This window comes from Pteropus vampyrus, unplaced genomic scaffold (assembly GCF_000151845.1).
Source record: "Pteropus vampyrus isolate Shadow unplaced genomic scaffold, Pvam_2.0 Scaffold105, whole genome shotgun sequence".
NCBI classification, from domain to species: Eukaryota; Metazoa; Chordata; class Mammalia; order Chiroptera; family Pteropodidae; genus Pteropus; species Pteropus vampyrus.
The window spans coordinates 1968439-1989598 of record NW_011888886.1 but is presented as its reverse complement, the minus strand read 5'-3'; the positions used below and the strand labels follow the sequence as shown (position 1 = coordinate 1989598).

General features: G+C 42.0%; 1 protein-coding gene across 2 annotated transcripts in view; it reads right to left on the bottom strand.

Annotated features, from left to right (window-relative positions):
- Nucleotides 1-14956: 14956 nt before the first annotated feature.
- Nucleotides 14957-21160, bottom strand: part of TAF1B (TATA-box binding protein associated factor, RNA polymerase I subunit B) — a 62834-nt gene continuing 56630 nt past the window's right edge. The window contains exon 10 of one of the 2 annotated variants that reach the window (XM_023533589.1): nucleotides 14957-15427. In XM_023533589.1, coding sequence (XP_023389357.1) covers nucleotides 15226-15427 — 202 coding nt within the window. In that variant the 3' untranslated portion in view covers nucleotides 14957-15225. The remainder of the gene's footprint in view (nucleotides 15428-21160) is intronic. The other variant, XM_011365117.2, reaches the window with a different exon arrangement.

Here is a 21160-nt window from a genome sequence, read left to right as displayed (position 1 = left end):
CTCCTCGCCTTGCCCACCGTAGCTGTCTGGTTTTCCATCTTCCTGCTCATCCATCCCACATTGTCCACTATGTGACAGTCACTGGACAACTGCTACAGTCTCCTAACCGATGTTTCCCGTCCAGGTGAGGCCGGTGTGGGTACCAGCAGATTGCGCTCATCGGCCTCACCTGAGCGGTCTTGTCCAAGGGCCTGTCCCTCCCCCCCTCCTCTGGGCTCCACCCCACTGCTGGCCCCCACCAATCTCCCACTCCTAATCTCTACCTACCCCTTAGCCCTCTCAGAAGCCCCGTTTGGGCTTCAGCTCCCCCCGACCCCGCTCTCCCTTTCCCTCCAGAGCGCCTTCCTCAGGCTCACTGCTACCCACTCTGCTCCTTCCAGCAGCCCTATTGCAGTCCCGCCCACTCCGTACCACCCCGTTTCCATTCATTTCCACCCCTACCCCAGGCTCAAAATTGTCCATCCTGAGCTGAAGCTCCCTTCTTATCCAGGGGTCTGCTCATTCATTCAACAAACATTTATTGAGAGACCTATATGTCAGGCACTGATCTAGATGCTGGGGATAGGCCAGTGAACAGAATGGACAAAATCCCTGCCTTCCTCCAGTACCCTACTTAGGGGTAACAAACCATAAAAAAATAAGTAAATTATATGGTATGTTAGAAAGTGTCAAGTTTTGCCGGAGAAAAATAAAGCAAGGCAGGCAGCTGGGAAGCATGGGGTGGAGTTGGAGTCACAAGACTTGAGGAGAGGCCTTCAAGCAGGTGGGAAAGGAGTGGTCCAGGCAGAAGCACAGCTTTGCAGAAGATGGGGACAGTGAAAAGCAGAACACTAAGGCTGGAGGGGGACAAAGCAGGAGGACAAGGGACATGTAGGCCTTTGTATGGTCTTAGGTTTTTACTGAGGTGGGGAAGCATTGGAGAGTTTGGATTTGGGCAGTGACGTGATCTCAGTCATGTCTTTAAATAATCTGGCTGCTGGGTGGTAGGGGGACAAAGATGAGAGCAGGGAGACCAAGCCAAAGATAATGCATTATATCTTGACCTTGGGGGGTAGAGTGGAGTGGTGAGAACTGGTCAAACTCTGGATCTATTCCGAAGATAGAACCAACCAGCTGTCCTGGAAATTGGATATGGAGTGTGAGAAAAAAGCCAAGGACAAGTATAAGGTTTTCAACAGAAAGCTAAAAGGAATGATTTGCCATCACTGAGCTGGGGAAGGCTTCAGGTGTGGGTCTGGGGAGGTTTTTATTAGAGATTTAGATGTGAGTTTAGATATGAGTTTAGAGTCCAGGGGAGACGTCTGGGCTGAATGGACATCAGCACAGAGATGGTATTGAAAGTCTGGTGATGGGACGAATCTCCATGGACGTGAGGGAAGGAAAGACAGGACCAACAGCTTCGACGCAGAGAAGCTGGGAAAAGAGGAGCCAGCAGAGGCGAGGGAAAAGGGGGGATCGCCAAGGGAGGAGAAAAGGGGAAGCTTGGAAGCTGAGAGGAGAAAGTGAGGCAGGAGGAAGGTGTAGTCGGCAGATCTCGTGTTGCCAGGAGGTCAGCTAAGAGGAGGATTTAGCAACACGGAGGCCACTGCAGCCTTTATGCAGCACCAGCTGCCCCTCATCTGCTCCTGCCAGCTTCCTGCTCCCTGTTCTCCAGGCCCCTTGGGACCTCCATCAGCAGCTATAGACTCTCCTCAATGTCCCCTCCTGCCATTTCTAGTTTCTGTCTCCTAAGCCTGGGTACCACACTGGTACCCTGTTTTTGTTTCTTATTCACTGGTTTCCTGTTTCAATAAACTATATTTTTAAATGAGCAAATTTAAGAAAATATTAAGTGAATAATAGGACAGGTGGCCCGTAGTCGTGGTGCAAATCAGAGTTCTGCTGTTGAAGTGACTCAAGTTGGGAAACAATGTCTCTTTCCCTCATCTTTCCCTCTTCTTCCTATGCTCCATCTCCAAATGTGGCCAGAGTGACATTTTTAAAGCACAAACTTTAGATCATGTTACCTTATTGCACTCTAGATAAAGTCAAAACTCCGGAGCAGGGTGTGTAAATGAACAGCTCAGTCTACCCTTTCGCAATTCTGCTCCTTCCCCGTGCTGTTCTCCGCTAAGAACCTCACAGTTCCCTGCTCCTCTTCCTGCTCATCGAGCTCCGCCAACTTTCCAGACTCAGCCAGGACTCCCCATTCCTCCAGGTGGCCTCCCTCAGCCTCTAGGCTGGATTAAGTGTCCTGTGCACACAGACAGTACCTTCTGCATCACCCCAGTACCACAGTCACCACATTTTGTTGGTAATATACAATTTTCCATTTGTGTCTGTCTCCACCATAGTGGAAACTTTTCAAGAGAGGGCAGGGATCCTATCGCATTATTATAATGTCCCTGGCTCCCTGGGGACACATCGGTAATACCCAGTGCGTGTTTACGGAGGGGGTGCATTCCTCTGTAGGCATCTGTTCTGCCTCTCAGCCTCCTCCCTTCTGTACCACGTCTGGGATTGATTTAAATGACCCTGCGCAGGAGACTCACAGCCTCCTGCTTCAGTCCCAATGCCTGACTCACAGACACAAAATAAATATGGGACGAATAAATAAATATCAAACCATAAAACCCAAAACAATAGCTGTCAGGGCCTAAGGTTATTAGACCTTAGGTGTATTAATAAAAAACATTCTATCTATTTTGTAAATTTGAATATAGACTTAGTCTGCCTCTAAGGCTTCTCTTAAACAGAAGTTAAAATCTCTACCTACGAGCTGTCGGCAAAACCTTTTCTTTTGAATTTTCTTACTAATTTTTTAAATTATAAAAATAATACATGCAGTTGTTTTTTTTTTTATTTTAAGGAGCAAAACAGAAAGAAAGGGTGAAATAAAGGAACAAGAAAAAGGAAGAAAGACAAGAAAGAAATTTTAAAATACACAGGGCTTAGGGCAGAGGTCCTCCCTTCCCGCTCCATCCTCTCCCCAAAGATAACCCCTGTTAACAGTTTTTGTGTATCTTTTCAGATATTTCCTACGTATCTAAAAGCATGTATATGTTTTGTTTTCTTACACGAATGAGATTCGCACTGTGCACATTCTCCTCAGCTTGCTCGCTTCACTGCCTATGTGTTAAACATTTTCCATGTCAGCGCGTATACATCCATTGCACTTGAGAAATGGCTGCATTATTATTCCTTTGTATTGATGTATGATGACTCAATTAGACTCTACTGGTGAGTAAGGGTTTTTTTCCCCCCCAGTTTTTCACAATTACAAAAGTCCTGCAATAAACATCCCTCTACACACTTTGCACACTTGATCCAGTATAGCCATAGGCTAAATAAATCCCTAGAATTGGAGTTGCTGTGAAAAAGGTATGTATTGTTTCGAGTTTTATAGATCTCACCAAATAGTTTTGCAAAAGGCTGCCCCATTTAGACTCCTGCCAGCGGGACAGCGGACTGCCCGAAGGACCGCACCCTCTCAGCCATGGGCATTGTCAAACTTTGCTTCGCTGGTCGCTTAGGTGAAAAATAGCATCCCATTGTTTTGATTTGCATTTTAAAAAGTGATAACCGAAGTTTAGCATCTTTTTATTTGTTTTGCGATAACCCTCTTAAGCTCAAGGGTGAAGTTGTGTTTTTTTGAAGAGCAGGTGAATCTTTGAGGTACCTCCCCGAGTCATGGGCTTCAGAGCAGGGGATGAATTTTGGACACCTCCCCGGTAGTTATAACACGTGGTCTGACAGACTTGTGGATGCGGGGAGGCAGGGGGTGAGTCCCAAGACCTGGCTTCTAGCCCAGGTTCTGCTGACCCTCAGGTAACCTTGGCTGAGTCACTTCTCTCTGGGCCTCAGAAAAAGGAGGAGTTTGGACAGGTCATCTGGTTCCTTCCAGGTCCAATGTCCCATGGCTCTAACAGTAGTTATGATCTTAGCTACCCACAGTTTACAGACTCCAGGCTAACATTCAAGTTCCTTCTCTGTTGGGCCCCAACATACGTTTCCAAATTTATGTCCCAGTTAAAAGCCCTCAGTGCCCTGGACCCCATCACAGTGTTCCCCTAAATACATCCTGCCATTCGCGGCCCCTGGTTGCCGATGCGTGTCCTTCTCTCCCCTCACCGCCCCATCCCCACCTCTCTTAGAAGGGTGACCTCCGATGCCGTCTCCTCCAGGAACCCTTCCCATCCCATTCAAATTACTCCCCCAGTGCTCAGCTCGCCCTTTATGAAACCACTTTGTCACAAAGCTGCTCTGCCTTGTAGTTCATTCAGTTTTGCATGAATTTGAGAGAATGACTTCAAGTCAATCAGATCTGGATTCAGATCTCAGATCTGCCTTTGATTTTCACTTAAGCAGTCTGCTGCTCTGCCAGTCCTCAGTTTTCTCATCTGTAAAACGAGGAAAACAATATCAGGTTTTGGGGCATTAAAGAATCTCACACAGTGTCTGGCACAAAGACACTTGAGAGTTGGCTTCCGTCTTCTTTAGAGATTAGGAGGCCAAGAACCCTGTCCAGTTCCTCCAAGTTCTGTGGGTTGGCCATGTGACCTAATCCTACCCTGACCAACCATTTGCAGGGCTCATCACGTGCAGCGACCTCACCCTCGTGAAGCAGCTTGTACTGAAGGGACATTGAAAGTAGTTGCAGGATAATGGCAGCGCCTCCGTGCCTGACATGCAAGAGTCTGTCCCACCCAGCTCACCGGAGCCATTGTGCCCTGTGCTGCTTGCCAGTGCCCGTTGTGAGGTGGCAGTCTTCCACTCTGGAGAAATGGGGTGTGGAAGCGACAGTGTGGCATCTCCACCCTTGCCTTGCAGCTGTGTGACTCAAGAAAGTGATTTGCTCTCTGAGCCTCAGTTTCCTCAACTGGGGAATCCAGGATAACAATTTTCACCAAGGGTTTTGTTCGTTTGTTCTGTTTCGCGAAGAGCGTCTCAAACAATGTCAGACCTGTTGAAACTCAATAAATATTAAATGTTCCGCTTCCTCCTTTTTCCTCCCTAAATTATAAGCTGCTTAATGGACGGAAACTCTATTATCTCACATAAAAAAATCCGTCATCATCTAGCATAGGGAAAAGCATATCCTAGAGGATCAACAGCTGTTGTTATTCAGAATGGTAGTGATGTTAACCTTTCAGCAGTCTGTAGTGTTCAAAGTGACTGCGTACCTGAGCCCATTTGATTCTTAAAGCGACAGGTAGACAGGGTTATGCCCACCTTGTAGGTGGAGAAACGAGGTCCAGATGTGTTCAAAGTGTCATATGATGTGTTGAAAGTGTCATAGCCAGTAAGTTCAGGACTCAAACCCAGACTGTCATTTCTGAAACCATACTTGCCCTTCTGAGTGGTGGCACTGCTGATACGTATAGCTGCCTGATAGTCTGGGTTTAGCCCGCGGCCCCGCTGTAGAGCAGCCTGGACACTTTAAATGTGGCAGAGCCAAGGCCGGGGCCCCTTAGAGACAACATCTGGCTTGGGAGACGGCATTCGACTGTTCTCTCCTCAAACTCAGAGAACACGCTGGTTTTCAGGACGCTCTCCCCACATTTTGGTCTCCAATGTTTTTAGTGGCGTTGTCGTGAACGTGCTCGCTAATGAAGGCTTTGCCCCTTCCTCGGCATGCCTGCCTGTTATGCCCGGGTGACAGCAGTCTCAGGTGAGTCTTGTCAGATACCTGGGACGTGACCCAGACTCTCACCCTGCTTCTGATGGAGGCAGAAGCAGCTATATCAAGTTGGGTGTCACCCTCTTGCTGGCGACTAGATATTTCACATTCTTTTCCTATGGCTTCACTGTAGATCGATCATTTCAGTGAAGGCTCAACAGTTGCAACACAGCTGCCAGAGAGCCCTCAGCTGAACGACGCCAGCCTTAACCTCCGGTAAACTTCTTTTGCCTGTGACACACCGAGTGGGCGGAGCCATTATGTTTACTGCTCTTTCAAAGAAAACACCCCAGAGAAGGGAGCGGGGGAAGCCAGGGCTCTGCTTGCTGGCTCACGTTTGCATAGTTTACTCTTTGAAGAAAATGTTACTGTGAAAAATACCTTCGTTATAAGATAACGTCCATTTAAAACTGCTGAGATGTTAGCCTCACTTTATGGGGTAGGAAGCCAAATTGACATTTCATCATTGTTAATCCTTCCCCAGCTGAGTTTCCTTCACTTGAAATTTGAGTATTTTATGACTCACTTTTGTATGTGTTTTCTAAACCACGAGACGATCAATTCCAACCTCTGGAATTTTGAGTTACTCCTGTCATGATCGCTGAAAAGGGAAAAACTAGTGATTCAAAAAAGAGGAGGAAAAAGTCAGGAGAATTTTGTGACAGCATCGAGAGAGAGAAAAAACGTGGAAGCAGCATTTCCACCTGTGGGATTGCTTCTCACGAGGGGAAAGGGACGGGTATGTGTTTGGTCTGAAATGGTCATGAGCACAATTATGGCTGTATTACTTCAGAATTGGGAGGTATTTGAGCATGACTTATTTAGCTGTCCTTCAATCCTTTTACTAAAACCTCAACACGTTACAAAACTTCAAGTGTGCCACGCTGTGGGGATCAGCAGGTGAGGACAGTGACTCTGAGACAGGACATTAGAGGACTTTTAACATGTAGATGGAAGACGAGGCAAAACACAGAAAACGGCTCTTAGTACGTATGTGATCTTCCATAAAGCGAAGCAAATGTACAGGCGCCTCACTGAAGATGCACGGAAGAGACCCTGCAGTTTCTGATGGGGCACGCGTGGTAAGGGCCAGGAATGGCACGAACCTCATCAGCACAGATTAGTCGTGTAAAATGTCCTAGATGCCCTTCTTCGGTATGTAGCTCATACAATTTTATCTTTGCAAACTCTATTTTTCACATAAGATTTCATGTTTCTTAACCTCACAATCTCCCACCCAGACCTTGGGTGGACACGCACAGCTGAGCACGGTCCAGCACCCAAGGTGCTCGAGCTGGAGACCGGGCACATGGCGTGTTGTCAGTGCCCCAGCAGGCCGTGCGCTGTACGCTTAGGGGACGATGGGTTCCACCGGGGGCGCTGAGGTGGGGAAAGTGGAGTTGGCATCCCAGCACGATGACAAGCAGATCGTGTGCTCGTCTGAGAAGAGGAAGGGCATTTCGGACAGGGAATACAGCATGAGCAAAGGCCCCGAGGTGTGAGATGTCACGGCTTGTTCAAGAGCCCCTTGCCCGAGATCAAGGGAACGGGGGATAGGGCGGGCGACAGGAAAGGTGTAGGAGTCACCCTCTAATGGACCTCCCTGGCCAAGCCATCCGCTGTAGGCAGCAAGGAACCACTGGAGGATTTAGAGCCTCACAGTGTCACTAGATCTACTTTTTGGAGAATAACTGGCAAAGGAATGACAAATGGCTTGGAAAGGAGAGAGCGTGTGCAACCCACCAGGTGGGAGGTGACGAGGGCCTGAGCTGGGCAGTGACTATGTCTACGGAGGATTGGAGACTGGCCAAGGAGGGACCTGGTGCTGGAACTGTCAGGGCGAGTGACGGATGAGATGGTGGGGGTGACAGGTAGGGAGGGGTTGGCGATTTATGGCTTGGTGATTAGGCGAATGGTGCTGTGATGAGACGGGGAGCACAGAGGACAAACAGGTTTGGGGTGTAGGCTTGGGGGAGGGGGTTGGCGAGAATACACTCCAGTCACAAGTGCTGATGTCGCCTTCTTCGCAGCAGCGGCGTCTGGGCTCTTAGGTTCCAAACTGACATCGCCAGGGGCTAAGGTCTTCGAGAGGCTGCAAGTCGGGGAAACCACAGTTGCTGGAGCTAGACTGCCTGGGATCAGAATGTCTCAGTGTCCTTATCTGTAAAATAAAAGTGTCACCTCATAGGATCGTTCAGAGAATGGAAAGAGGCGATACATGTCAAGTGCTCAGAACAGGGCCCGGCACATTCTAAGCACTGTATAGATATTTGCTAAGGCCATGGGTGTCCCACGGACAAACTTATGCCCACTTTCCCCCCTTCTGTTTTAAAAGTACTTCAATTTGCTCTCAAACCAACATTTGGAAGACAGACACCTGAGTTCATTCATTAAACAGTGATCACTGCAATGCAGTAACTGACGAGAAAGTCAGACGCTTTGTGTAATTGTTCCCTTATCCTCATTACCTGCATGGAAGACATTTACTGTACATCTGCTGGGCAGACGGGTCCCCATGGAGCCATGAGAAATGGCCCCCGGCCTCGAAGGCTTACTGCCGAGTTAGGAAAACGAGACACAAGCAAAGGTCGTCCACGGGAAATGCTGAAGCTACGATGTGCTGAGTGCGGAGGAATCGGAAGACCAGCGGGAGAAGCCTGGGCAGCCCCAGCCTCTGTGCACCGGGTGGCGGTTGGGGGTGCTGGGTGATAAAGGGCGGCATCCCAGGCCATCCCGCCCACTGACCCTCCCGGTGAGGAGGGGCGAGCAGAGGAGCTCCGGGTCAGCGTTGCGAAGCACCGTCCTGATTCTGACGTAGGTCCCTGAGCTGCACTTTGAGAAACTGTGGACAGAGTGACGAGTGGAGAGGACCCCCAGGAGTGGGAGAGGAGGCTCCTGCCTTACGCCCCAGCAGCGGGGCCGCCCAGGGCCCATGGGACTCCAAGCAGAGACCTTCCCAGGGAGACTTTTATTCTGGTGTGAATTTCTAAGGAGAGAAAGGTAAAAATAAGTCAACTTGTTTTATAAAATTTTTCTTAACGTCTAACATGGTAAAGAACATGTTTTTCCTACTTTAAACTTTGGGAGTTTTCAAATTCAGAGACCACCTTTTTCATTTTGAGTAATGTTTAACTTAATCGCTTAATCTGAATTAATGCGAACGACGATGGTGACAAAAGGTAATTACATTTAAGTGATAGTTTAACTTCAAAATTCCTTTGGGAATATCTGTGAGTCATCCAGGTCAACGCAAATATCCATGAAACATGTACTAACTGTTCCAGAAGGAAATAATTGTCGCAGGAAGGCAAAAGGTCAAGTGAGCTAAAAGACCAGGTTCTTAATTCATCGAGTCAATAAAAGAACTCTCGTAAGCTCTTCTCAAGCTGTCGCGTATTAGCCGGTAAGTCTGGCACTAGAATCACTGTGTGTGTAAATACTTCACGAGGGCACAAAACACAGGAAACGTAATGAAGAGCTTCTCGTGAGAGACTTACTACTGTGTGAATTCACTCAGCCTTCAAGAATGCAGAGGTATTTTACATTTTAAAACATCATCATCTACCTACTCGAGATAAAAATACACCATTTTAACTATCTGCAATACGTATTAATTCACAGAACTTTTACAGCAGCCACACTTTTTAAATTCTATTCAAGGCTCTTTCTCTTCTTCTAAGCAATATATCTTTCTGTGTAAATATAGGGTTGAATTAATACTGATTTTTTTTCTAAGTGGCTTTGTGCCAATGGAGGAAAAAAGCCCAAGAAGAAAACAAAGAACTATAGACACCCCTCCCCTCCTTCTCTGGGCATTGGAAGTCTCCACTCCTGGGTGGCAGTGACGGGCCTGCTGTGTCCCCTTTCCATGAGGTAAGGTACCCCGCGGCTCAGTTCCCTGTTAACCATCATTACATCCTCATGATAATGTTGATTGAGCTGATGGCAGAGGAGCCAAAGCTGGCGGGTAGAAGACACTCCCTTTGCTTTTAAATCTAACACAGAATCTTGAACTGCCTAAAGAAAGCTGCATTTTTTTCAAGGATTAAGAGGAAAAAAAAAAACCTATGCTCAAAACGTATGAGATATGTCTGTAGATTAATGAAACATTTGGGCCAATGTTCTGCATTCTCGTGGGAAAAGACTCTCATTGTACCTTCTGTGATTAAATATTTTTTAATTTAAAAAAATTTAAAGCTTTCGTTTTAATCTACTGTGACCAAACCTTTGTTACAGTTGTAGATTTGTCTAGATATATTAAATATTAAATGAGAAAACATAAAATGTCAATACAAAATATGTGCTTAACAAATGTGTTTCATACCTGTTTTCCATGTTTTGATGATATAAATTTGATACTAAAACAACTAAAAACACAAAGTTTAATTCCATTTCAGCACGAAAATGCTAATTTGCATGGCTATGAGTTTATACTAACAATTTAAAGACTTTTTTTTTTCCAGAAGTATCTGCTACATTCTATTTTCAGCCCCTCAAAGTATCTGCTCTGAGACCATGTGAAATCTCACTTGGTTTTATTTCCCTTTAGGTTAACCACCTAAATGGTAAAAATTATGTTTCATTCCAGTGGTATGGAATTTAATTTTTTTAAAATAAAATAACATTTGTTCATAAAGAGATTCTACCCAAATCAACAAATACCACTTTAGTGGCAAAATAAGTTGTTACTTCTCCTGAAAGGAGATTAGACATTTGGTCCCCGCCCCCTCAGCAAGGCCGCTCCCTGGAGCCGGTGAGCCTGCAGGTGGAGTCCAGCCCTCTTTCCTCCTCCGTGCTCCAGCTGAGCTGTGTGAACATCTATCATGGCGCTTAGCCTACTTCTGCCTTATTTCATAATTGTGTACCTTTGTAGTTTAGAAATAGCTGAGGCAAGTATTTAGGCAGAGACCAGGTTAGTGGAGACCACCTACGGGGTGCCCTGTGCCAAAGAGGGGTGCCTGCAGCAGAAGAGAAATGGCCGCCCAGTCTACTAAGGCTCCCTGGTGGGGGAGGGGATCTAGAAGCACCTTCATGCTCCCAGCGAGGACACGGAAGGCAGCTGGTGGCACTGAGGCCAGAGGGAGCTGAGAGGAGCAATCGGTAGGGGGTCCCCTAAATGCAGGCTCCACTGTCGGGGCCCTGTCACCCCTCCTGCCAGCACCAGCATTAGCACCACCTACATCGGAACCTGGCAAGGACCCAGAGGACACATATAGAGCAAGGGCCCTTCTGCCATTTCACCCTTGAACCCAGAGGCCATCTGGGGAAGGAGACGGAAGGGAAAAACAGCCCTAGTAGGGCTTTGAACTTAACTTTACTAAATATTTATTCCAAAGTTACTGTTTTAACCCCAAAGAGACTAAGATATCCTCCTAGGGAAGACTAAAGACTCGAGGTGGCATTGCTCACTCCTTGCTGCCCTCCCAGCAGGATGAGTAAAGGCCTGGGACAAGTTAGATAATAAAGTCACATGGCATTGTTTTTGTATGTTGCGTGAGGAAATAAATTTTGACTCTGCTAATATTGTAAGTTCCTTGAGAGCAAAGACTGCTTAAGTTTCTGGAGAGACAGTGTCATGTGATAATTTATTACAGGTTAGCTGTGTGACTTTGGACAAGTGACTCAAGCCCTCTGTGTGTCAGTTTCCCCTTCTGTAAAACGAGAATAATAATAGTACCTGCATCATGTGTTTGTTGTGAGGATAAAATTAATATCTCATTTATTCATTTAACTCAGTTACTATATATGAAAAAATATACTAAGCACTTAGGAAAGTGTCTGGTCTGTAACAGACATTATGTTAGCTTTGATTATTATTAGGTCTTACCATAAGACTAGAACAAACTTGGATGCTAACGGCTATAAAGTTTCTAACATTAAATGATATTATTAGTTGTTTCACCCATAATACCATAGCATATTATGTACATATAAGATGTTAAGGCTTTGAACTTGAGAGAAAAGACCACATATACATTGTTCATTGCTTACCAACAGACAGTTTCCCCATCTTTCCCTGTTAACAGTAATCTAATTTTGCTCAAATATTAGACAAAGAGCCTTGTCCTAGGGAAGGTAGGAATGCATCGTGACAACCTAAACCGATCATGGTAATCCTAGTCCCCTTTGGGCAAATGACACAGTTCTGGCCAATGAATCTTTGCTTCTTCCATACCCTGCCAGATCCCTCTCCTGAGCAGAGGAGTTGTTCCTTGCTTTTTATAGCTAAGTAGTATTTTCCACTGTGCGGACACACCACATCTATTGCCTGTTGATGGTCATTTGGGTTGTTTTCCTTTTTCGGTTCTTCCAATTAAAGTTGCTATTACTATTAGTGTATAAGTCTTAGTGTGGAAATATGTTTTGATTTTTCTTGGACAGACACCTAGGAGTGGAGTGACTAGAACACACGGTAGGTGTATTTTTCACTTTTAAGGAACTACTGAACTGTTTTCTAAAATGATATTCCCACCAGCAGTGGGAACACCAGTTGCTCCAAATTCTTGCTAACACTATGGCCGGTCTTCTGAAATGTTAGCCATTCCAGTGGTGTGTGATAGTATCTTCTTCTGGTTTTAACTTGCATTTTCCTAATAACTAATAAAGTCAAACACATTTCACATGCTTATTTGTTCTCTGTATATTTTCTTTGGTGAAGTGTCTGTTTAAATCTTTTGTCCATTTTTAATTGCTATCTTTCTTATTATTGGGTTGTAAGAATTATTTGTATAGATACAAGTCCTTAGTCAGATATGCGTTTTGCAAACATTTTTTCCCAGCTGGTGATTTGACTTCTCATTTTCATCACAGTGTCTTTTGAAGAGCAAAGAGGAAACAGATAACCTGAATAGCCCCATATGTATTAAAGAAATAGAATCTGTAGTTGAAAACCTTCCCAAACCATACCCCGATAAGCTTCATTACTAAACATTTAAGGAATAGCTACACAAATGCTTCTAGAAAATAAAAACAGAGAAGAGAATGCTTCACAACTCATTCTGAGATGCCAGCGTTACTCTGATACCAAAACCAGATAAAGAAAGCTACAAACACATTCCTTATGAACATGGAGGCAAAAATGCTTAACGAAATTTCAGCAAATCAAATTCAATAATATCTAAAAAGGATAATAGATCATGACCAAGTGGGGTTTCTCCCAGGAATGCACGGTTGGTTTAACGTTTGAAACGCAATATAATTTACCATATTAACTGACTAAAAAGAAAAACCATCCCATTATCTCATAGATGCAAGAAAAGCATTTGAAAAAAACGCCACCATTAAGTCTTGCTAAAAATTGTCAGCAAACTAGGCTAGAAGGGAACTTAATCTCACAAAAAGCATTTATGAAGACCTCTTTTCTATTTATACTAAGTCCTTATGAGATCCCATCTAGTTTCACAGTTTTGAAAACTTATTTATATTCTGGAGAGTTTTACATTTATATTGTCCCAGACCTCTAAACTATGGATTTCCCCCCCCCAACTGTCTATTTTGACATCTCTTTCATATCTAACGGGCATCTCAAACTCAACATGCCCCAAACAGAACTGATTTCCCAATCTCCACCTTTCTCAGGATTCTCTGTTGTATGAGGCCTAAAATTAAGACCCAACATTATGTGCTGCCTTGACATCCAGTGAAGTGGGGAAGGGCTTTGGCCCTTCCCACTTTGGCCCAAATGGCCTACCTACAAGTTCCCGTCTCCTCCGCGCCCGTGGAAAGGTCCCCTAACCAAACACACCTTATCAAGAAGACCAGGAGCAGTTCCTGCCTAACCCAGGGTAGTGGGTTTGTTTCTTGCCAGCCCACGAAATTATTCTAACTAGCTAATCACACCCGCACTGGGATCACTCCATCCTCCCACAATCCCTGGCTGTTCACTGTTTCCAAGTGGGTCCCTACTGGCTTTGTGCAAGTGTATGTGATTAATAAATTGCTGTTGGTCTCATGTGTTCAGCCATGCCCACAGCCCTAGGGTGAGAATAGCTAACCTCACAAACAGGATGAATAGGAAGCACGGAAAGCAGCTCTATCATGATAAATGGTACCTTAACTCAATTGCTCAGGAGAAAAAATTGGCATTTTCATTTCTCACACTCACAACCAACGCATCACCAAATCCTTATTTATTTCATGCTTAAACTGTATCTGGGACTCAATGACTTCACTCACACTCCAACCTGCTGTCTAAAGCACCATCTCCTGCCTGAGCCAGCACGCCAATCTCTAAAGTGGCCTCTCTGCCTGTGCCCGTTGCCCCTGCAGGCTGGTCACCACAGAGCAGCCAGAGAGATCCTTTTATGACATGGGTTGGATTACATCATTCTTTTGCTCAGCATTTTCTGATGGCTTCTTGTGACAACTCAGATAAAAGCCAAAGCCCTTACCACGGCCTTGAAGACAGCCTCTTCCATCCCACCTGCTACCCCTCTCCCCTTCGACCATGACACGTAAGCCGCCCTGAATCCACCTGCTGTTCCTGACTCCACTGCACGAACCTGCCTCAGAGCCTCTGCGTGTCCCCTCTGCCTAGAACGAGCCTCCTCTAGAGAGCTATGTGGCTTGCTCCTTCGTACTGTACTTCCTACAAGTCGGTCTCTGCTCACAGTCACCTGCCCAGAGGGTTCTTCCTCGATCACTTTTTATAAAATAGCCCGACCTATCACTTATCTCTTACCTTGCTTTTGCTTCATCGCAATTCATTACCCCAAATAGTATATATTTGCTTACTATCTGCCCCTGCCCAATTAGAAGATCCTTAAAGGCAGGAGTCTTGCTCAGTGCTGTATCTCCAGGGCCTAGAATGTGCCTGGAACATAGAAGTTGCTCAGTAAACATGTGTTGCATAATATGTGTGAGTTTGACTATCCTGTTTTTTTGGCTTGGCCTTTGTATTTCTTTTTTTTCAAAGAGCTATCTTTTCATACCTCTTGCCCAGTTTGTCTTTTTCTTCTTGCTTTACAAGACCTATTGATATGTTAAGAAATTAATTCTTCATCCACCATATGCTACAAATATCTTTTCCCAGTTTGTCGTTCGCTTTTGACTTTGTAGTCACATTTTCAATCTTTTCCTGTCAGCTTTTGGTTTTGAGGCATGCTTAGAGAGTTCTAGTCCATTCCAAAGTCATCAAAGCATTCACATTTGTTTTCTTCTAATATTTTATATATGTATCTATAAAAGATGAGAATTTTTAGGTGTTTGATCCATCTGGGATTCACTTGAAGGCATAAAGAATAAGGAAGTGATCTAGTTTGAAAAGAAAATTTAGCTCTAAGATACAGTGAATACAAATTTCTGGAAACCATTCATATAACATTGTTGTTTTAATTTTCTCAAAGAAAATTCAGAATTTAAAAAATAAATTCAAAGCTCAGTTTTTAAATATACATATCTATAAGCACATTGATATATACACGGAATATATGTATGAATGCCTATGTGTGGATGGATATATATGCAAAAAATCCTATTTTCCACAATTCTCTGGAATATTGTATTACAATTTGACATTACTGTCACTATTAAAATATTTTCTCAAGAAAGCTTCTGTTTTACTTTTCTCATTTTCTTACTTTCCTGGATCTTGAAGATTTCTTTTTTGTTTTACTGTATTTTGTTTTAAAAAGTCTCTTTTCAATTAAGCTCACTTCTTCATGGAGAAAGGAGGTCTTTATTCTTAGCAGGAAGGAGAAGAGATTTAGTATAAACTGATAACTCAGAGAAAAATTTGATTCTTCATAGGTTGTCACATGTTTACAGTAGCTAGAAGGGAAAGAAAAAAGAAGACGTTATTTTTAAATGGCTGTTTGGAAATGTATGCATCTAGCCCTTAAATGTCTCCCAAACAAATATATACGTTTAGGCTTAAAATAGTAATCTGAGCTGAAAGGAAACTTAGAACAATTTGGTAAAACTCCTTAATTTTACAATTTTACAAAGGAAAAATAATTAGCGCTGCCCATGGTCACCATGCAAGGGACACATAGGTGAAACCTTGAAGTTCTGCCACTCTGGTGGGTCCCCACTTCTTAGCATGATAAAGACAAACAAAAGCACACACAGAGAGCTTCTGTCCATATTTTTAAAACAAACAAAAGGAAACAAGTAACCCCAACCCCCACCAAAATAAGACACCAGACTTGCTAATATAGCTTGCAAACCGGTAGGAATTATAGAAGGAAGAGTTTACAAAGTAATTTCACTTACTTCAAAGTAGTAGAACCTGAATCTGATCAAATCTCTAACTACCACCAAATCTTTCATTCTAATTACCAATCTCTAACTCTAACTCTACCAAGGTATAGGCAATCTAAGGGACAGAGGAACATGTTAGATGGTTCAGGGGCCTATGATGCCATTTATATGGCATGGAAAATTGCACAGAACATATGACCTAGATTACTCAACAAGTAAATTGCAAGGAGTAAAAAGGAGATAAAGGAGGAATTTACAAACTAAAACACTTAAGGGATATCTCAGCCACTTGCAATGTATGGACCTCATTTGGATTCTGAGTTATTTTAAAAAGTATATGAAAATTGGGAAAATCAAAACAGTTACTGCATGTTTGATGATATTAAGGATTCCTATTAGTTTTTTATGTCTGGTTAATGGTATTATGGTTTTGCTTTAAAAAACATTTTGATGTTTGGAATTTGCTTCCACATAATCTGAGGATGTGGGTAGAGGGCTGAGTTGGGGCATGGATGAGGCAAGTCTAGCCTTGCCTTGTTGACAATTGTTGAAGCTGAGTGACGAGCACAGGGGTTCATTCTACTGTTCTATTTTTGAATATACTTGAAAATTTCCATAATAAGAAGTTTAAAAAACAAGTAAGCAACATACAGAGAATATAAACTTTTAGATATTATGATTTATGTAACATACATGGTCCTAAATTCCTGAATGTTTATAATCACACTACAAAACTCTGCCACCTATCAGTTGTGACTATAGATAATTACTCTTGGTTCTCTCATCTATAAAACAGGAAAAAATAACAGTACCTACATCACAGGATGGATAAAAGGATTAAGTGTGAAATATATTAAGCACTTAACTCAATGGCTGGCACACAGTAAGGGCTCAAAAATTTTAATTTCTCTCGCATGCCTTTAAAATTGATTTATTTTCACTTAAAATCTTAAAGATATTTTAATAATATACAATAAAGCCAATATCCTGCTATGTTCAGTAGTAGAAATTTAGAAGTCTCAATGGTTTGTTCATTGATTGATTGTTTTTTTTAGTATTTATTTTAAATATTTTTTATTTTTCAGTTACAGCTGACATTCAATATTATTTTATATTAGTTCAGGTGTATAGCACTGTAGTTAAGACACTTATATAGTTTACAAAGTGATCCCCCCGACAGGTCTAGTACCCACCTGGCACTATACGTAGTTATTACATTATTATTGACTATATTCCTTATGGTATACTTTACACCCCTGTAACTACTTTGTAACTACCAATCTGTACTTCTTAATCCCTTCACCTTTTTTACCAGCCCCTCAACCCCCTTCCCATTTGACAACCATCATTTTGTTCTCTGTATCTATGAGTCTTTTCCTATTTCGTTCGTTCATTTATTTTGTTCTTTAGATTCCACATATAAGTGAGATCATATGGTATTTGTCTTTCTCTGTCTGACTTATCTCATTTAGCACAATACCCTCTAGGCCTATCCGTGTTGTCGCAAATGGTAAGATTTCATTTTTTAATGGCCGAGTAATATTCCAGTGTATATATGTGCCATGTCTTTATACAATAATCTACTGCTGTGCACTTAGGTTGCTCCCATACTTTGGCTATTGTAAAAAACGCTGCAAAAAACACAGAAGGGCACATATCTTTTCAAATTAGTGCTTTGGATTTCTTCAGATAAATACCCAGAAGTGGAATTACTGGGTCACAAAGTAGTTCTACATTTACTATTTTGAGGAGCCTTCATACTGTTTTCCGTAGCGGCTGCACCACCTTGCAATCCCGCCAACAGTGCACACGGGTTCTCTTTTCTCCACATCCGTGCTAACACGTGTCATTTTTTGATTTATTAATAAATCAAAAAATTATTAATTTTTTGCTCGTCACTCAGCTTCAACAATTGTCAACAAGGCATTAATGATAGCCGTTTTGACAGGTGTGAGGTGATACCTCATTGTGATTTTAATTTCCATTTCTCTGATGATTAGTGACATTGAGCATCTTCCATGGAGAAATGTCTATTCAGTTCCTCTGCCCATTTTTAAATTGGATTTTTTTTTTGGTGTTAAGTTTTATGAGTTCTGTATAAATTTTGGATATTGACTCCTTATCAGATGTATCATTGGCAAATACCTTCTCCCAATCAATAGGTTGTCTTTTTTTTGTTGATGAATTCCTTTGTTGTACAAAAACATTTTAGTTTGATTTAGTCCCATTTGTTTATTTTTTCTTTTATTTCTCTTGCTTGAGAAGATATATCAGAAAAATATATTACCAAGAACAATGTCAGAGAGTTTACTGCCTATGTTTTCTTTTAGGAGTTTTATGGTTTTAGGTCTTACATTTAAGTCTTTAATCCATTTTGGGTTCGTTCTTGTATATAGTGTAAGAAGGTGATCTAGGTTCATCTTTCAGCATGTATCTGTCCAGGTTTCTCACCACCACTTACTGAATAGACTGTCTTTACCCCACAGTATATTCATGCTCCTTCGTCAAAGATTAACTTACCATGTAGGCATGGGGTCTCTATTCTGTTCCATTGACCTGTTTTTATGCCAGTGCCTTGCCGTTTTGATTACTATAGCCTAGTAGTATAGTTTGATATCAGGTAGTATGATGTCTCCAACTCTGTTCTTCTTTCTCAAAATTGCTGTGGCTGTTCGGAATCTTTTGTGGTTCCATATAAATTTTAGAATTATTTGTTCTAGTTCTTTGAAAAATGCCATTGGTAGTTTGATAAGGATTGCATTAAATCTATAGATTGCTTTGGGTAGTATGGACATTTTAATGATGTTAATTCTTCTTATCTATGAGCATAGTATATGCTTCCATTTATTTGTATCTTCTTCAATTTCTTTTTTTTCAATGTCTTATAATTTTCCGAGTCCAGGTCTTTTACATCATTGGTTAAATTTATCCCTAGGTATTTTTTTGATGTAATTGTAAATGGAATTGTTTTCTTAATTTCTCATTCTGATAGTTCGTTATTGGTGTATAAAAATGCAACTGATTTCTGAATGTTAATTTTGCATCTTTACAGAACTCATTTATCAGTTCTAATAGTTTGTTTTTGTGGTTTTTTTTGTAGAATCTTTAGGGTTCTCTATATATAGTTCATGTCATCTGCAAATAATGACAGTTTACCTCTTCCTTTCCGATTTGGATGCCTTTTACTTCTTTTTCTTTTCTGACTGCTGTCCCTAGGACTTCTAATTCTATGTAGAATAAAAGTGGTGTAAGTGGACATTCTTTTCTTGTTCCTGATCTTAAGGAAAATGATTTTAGCTTTCTCTCATTGAGTATGATGTTAGCCGTGGGTTTGTCATATATGGACTTTATTATGTTCTAATATGTTCCCTCTATTCCTACTTTGCTGAGAGTTTTTATCAGAAATGGATGTTGGATTTTGTCAGATATTCTTTCTGCCTCTACTGATATGATCATATACTTTTTGTCCTTCATTTCATTTATGTGGTGTATCATGTTAACAGATTTGTGAATATTGAACCAACCTTGCATCTCAGGAGTAAATCTCACTTGATTATGGTATATAACGCATTGCTGGATTTGGTTTGCTAATATTTTGTTGAGGATTTTTATATCTATGTTCATCAGGGATATTGGCCTATAATTTTATTTTATTTTTTTGTAATGTCTTTGGTTTTTGACTCAGGGTAATGCTGGCCTCATAAAATAAACTTGGAAGCCTTCCCTCTTCTTGAATTTTTTGGAATAGTAGGAGAAGGATAGGTGTTAATTCTTTGAATGTTTGGTAAAATTCACCTGTAAAGCCATCCAGTCAAGGATTTTTTGTTGGGAGTTTTTTTGATTACCGATTTGATTTCATTAGTAGTAATTGGTCTGTTCAGATTTTCTGTTTCTTCTTGATTCAGTCTTGGAAGATTGTATGTTTCTAGAAATTTATCCATTTTTTCCAGATTGTTTAATTTGCTGGCATTTAACTGTGTGTAGTATTCTCTTATAATCCTTTGTATTTCTTTGGTGCCAGTTGTCATGTCTCAGTTCTGATTGTTCATTGATTAATTTAATAGAAATAGGATATAAGTAATTTTATTTACAGGAATTCTTACAAATGAGGTGGGCTCTTGCTTTTCCTAATTTTTAATTTCAGCTGTTTTCAGTTACAAATAAATCTTAAAAAATTCAAATCAAACTTTTGTGGGACACCCTAAGCCCCTCCATTTTATGTGGAAGACAACTTGAAAAACCCTGGCTCTGCCTCTTGTGGGAGGACAGATGAACTGCCTGCCCTTCTCGGGGAGGACAGGGGTGGACACTCCACTTGCCGGTGCCTATGACAGGTCTCTGGACCCAGCTGATTGTCAGCAACTGGCCAATTCATTCACAAAGGGGGACTTCTACGAATGTGAGGACTATTAAGGGCGTTCAGATTCCTCAATCAAGATCCTGAGCTCTGCTCAGATAAAAGGGATAAACAACCTTCCACATCTGAAGTGCTCTTGCAGCCTTTCTCTGGTTAGTTCTCAAGGCCTGAGTGTTCGCGCGATTATTTTACAGGACATTTGTCTCTTTGAACCCCCAGAAAAGAGTCCTTCTGTGTAACGAAATTATATAGCTGAAGACCTGCTCTCTTAAGTATCAAAACATTTCATTTTGACCATTTTGGATGGAAATCTTAAAAACTGAGTTATACATTTTTTGGTTACCTTAGAGCATATCCAATATAATTTTTTTGCTTTCACAATTATATTATTACAAGTCTACTTTTATTGTGAAATTTTAGAAAACACAGTATGAAAAACAAAATCAAAGAGAATGTATGCAGCATTCTGGGACACAGTCAGGCTTATTTACGTGAAGCTGTTAATTATGTGTCATGAATGAACTTCAGACTGCTGTAATTTCCGTTCTTTTGTCTGCTTTTGATTCTGATGCTGGCTCCTCTATTGTTTGTCAACTGGATGTCATTTATGTTTGCTGTCTAAATACCTCTCAGCAGAACACTTCTCAGTCGCCTTCTTACTGTGTTTCTTCTGATGCTTAGGAATCTGAAAATGAGACAACTCAGCCTGACAGAAACACGCCTGAAGGCAGAGTAAGCAGGCTCTGAGTGAGGGGCTAAGGGGCTTCCTGAGGAAGGTGCATAGCTTTAGTCACAGACTCTGTGACATTTTTATTGGTTGGCTGAAGCCGTTTTTGCTTACTCTATGGTTCTAGGCCATGGTCTAAATAGGCAAGGCTGACAGATGATTTTAGTACATGAACTCCTGGTATAAGTGACACTTTGTATATTTTAGTTTTTAGCTG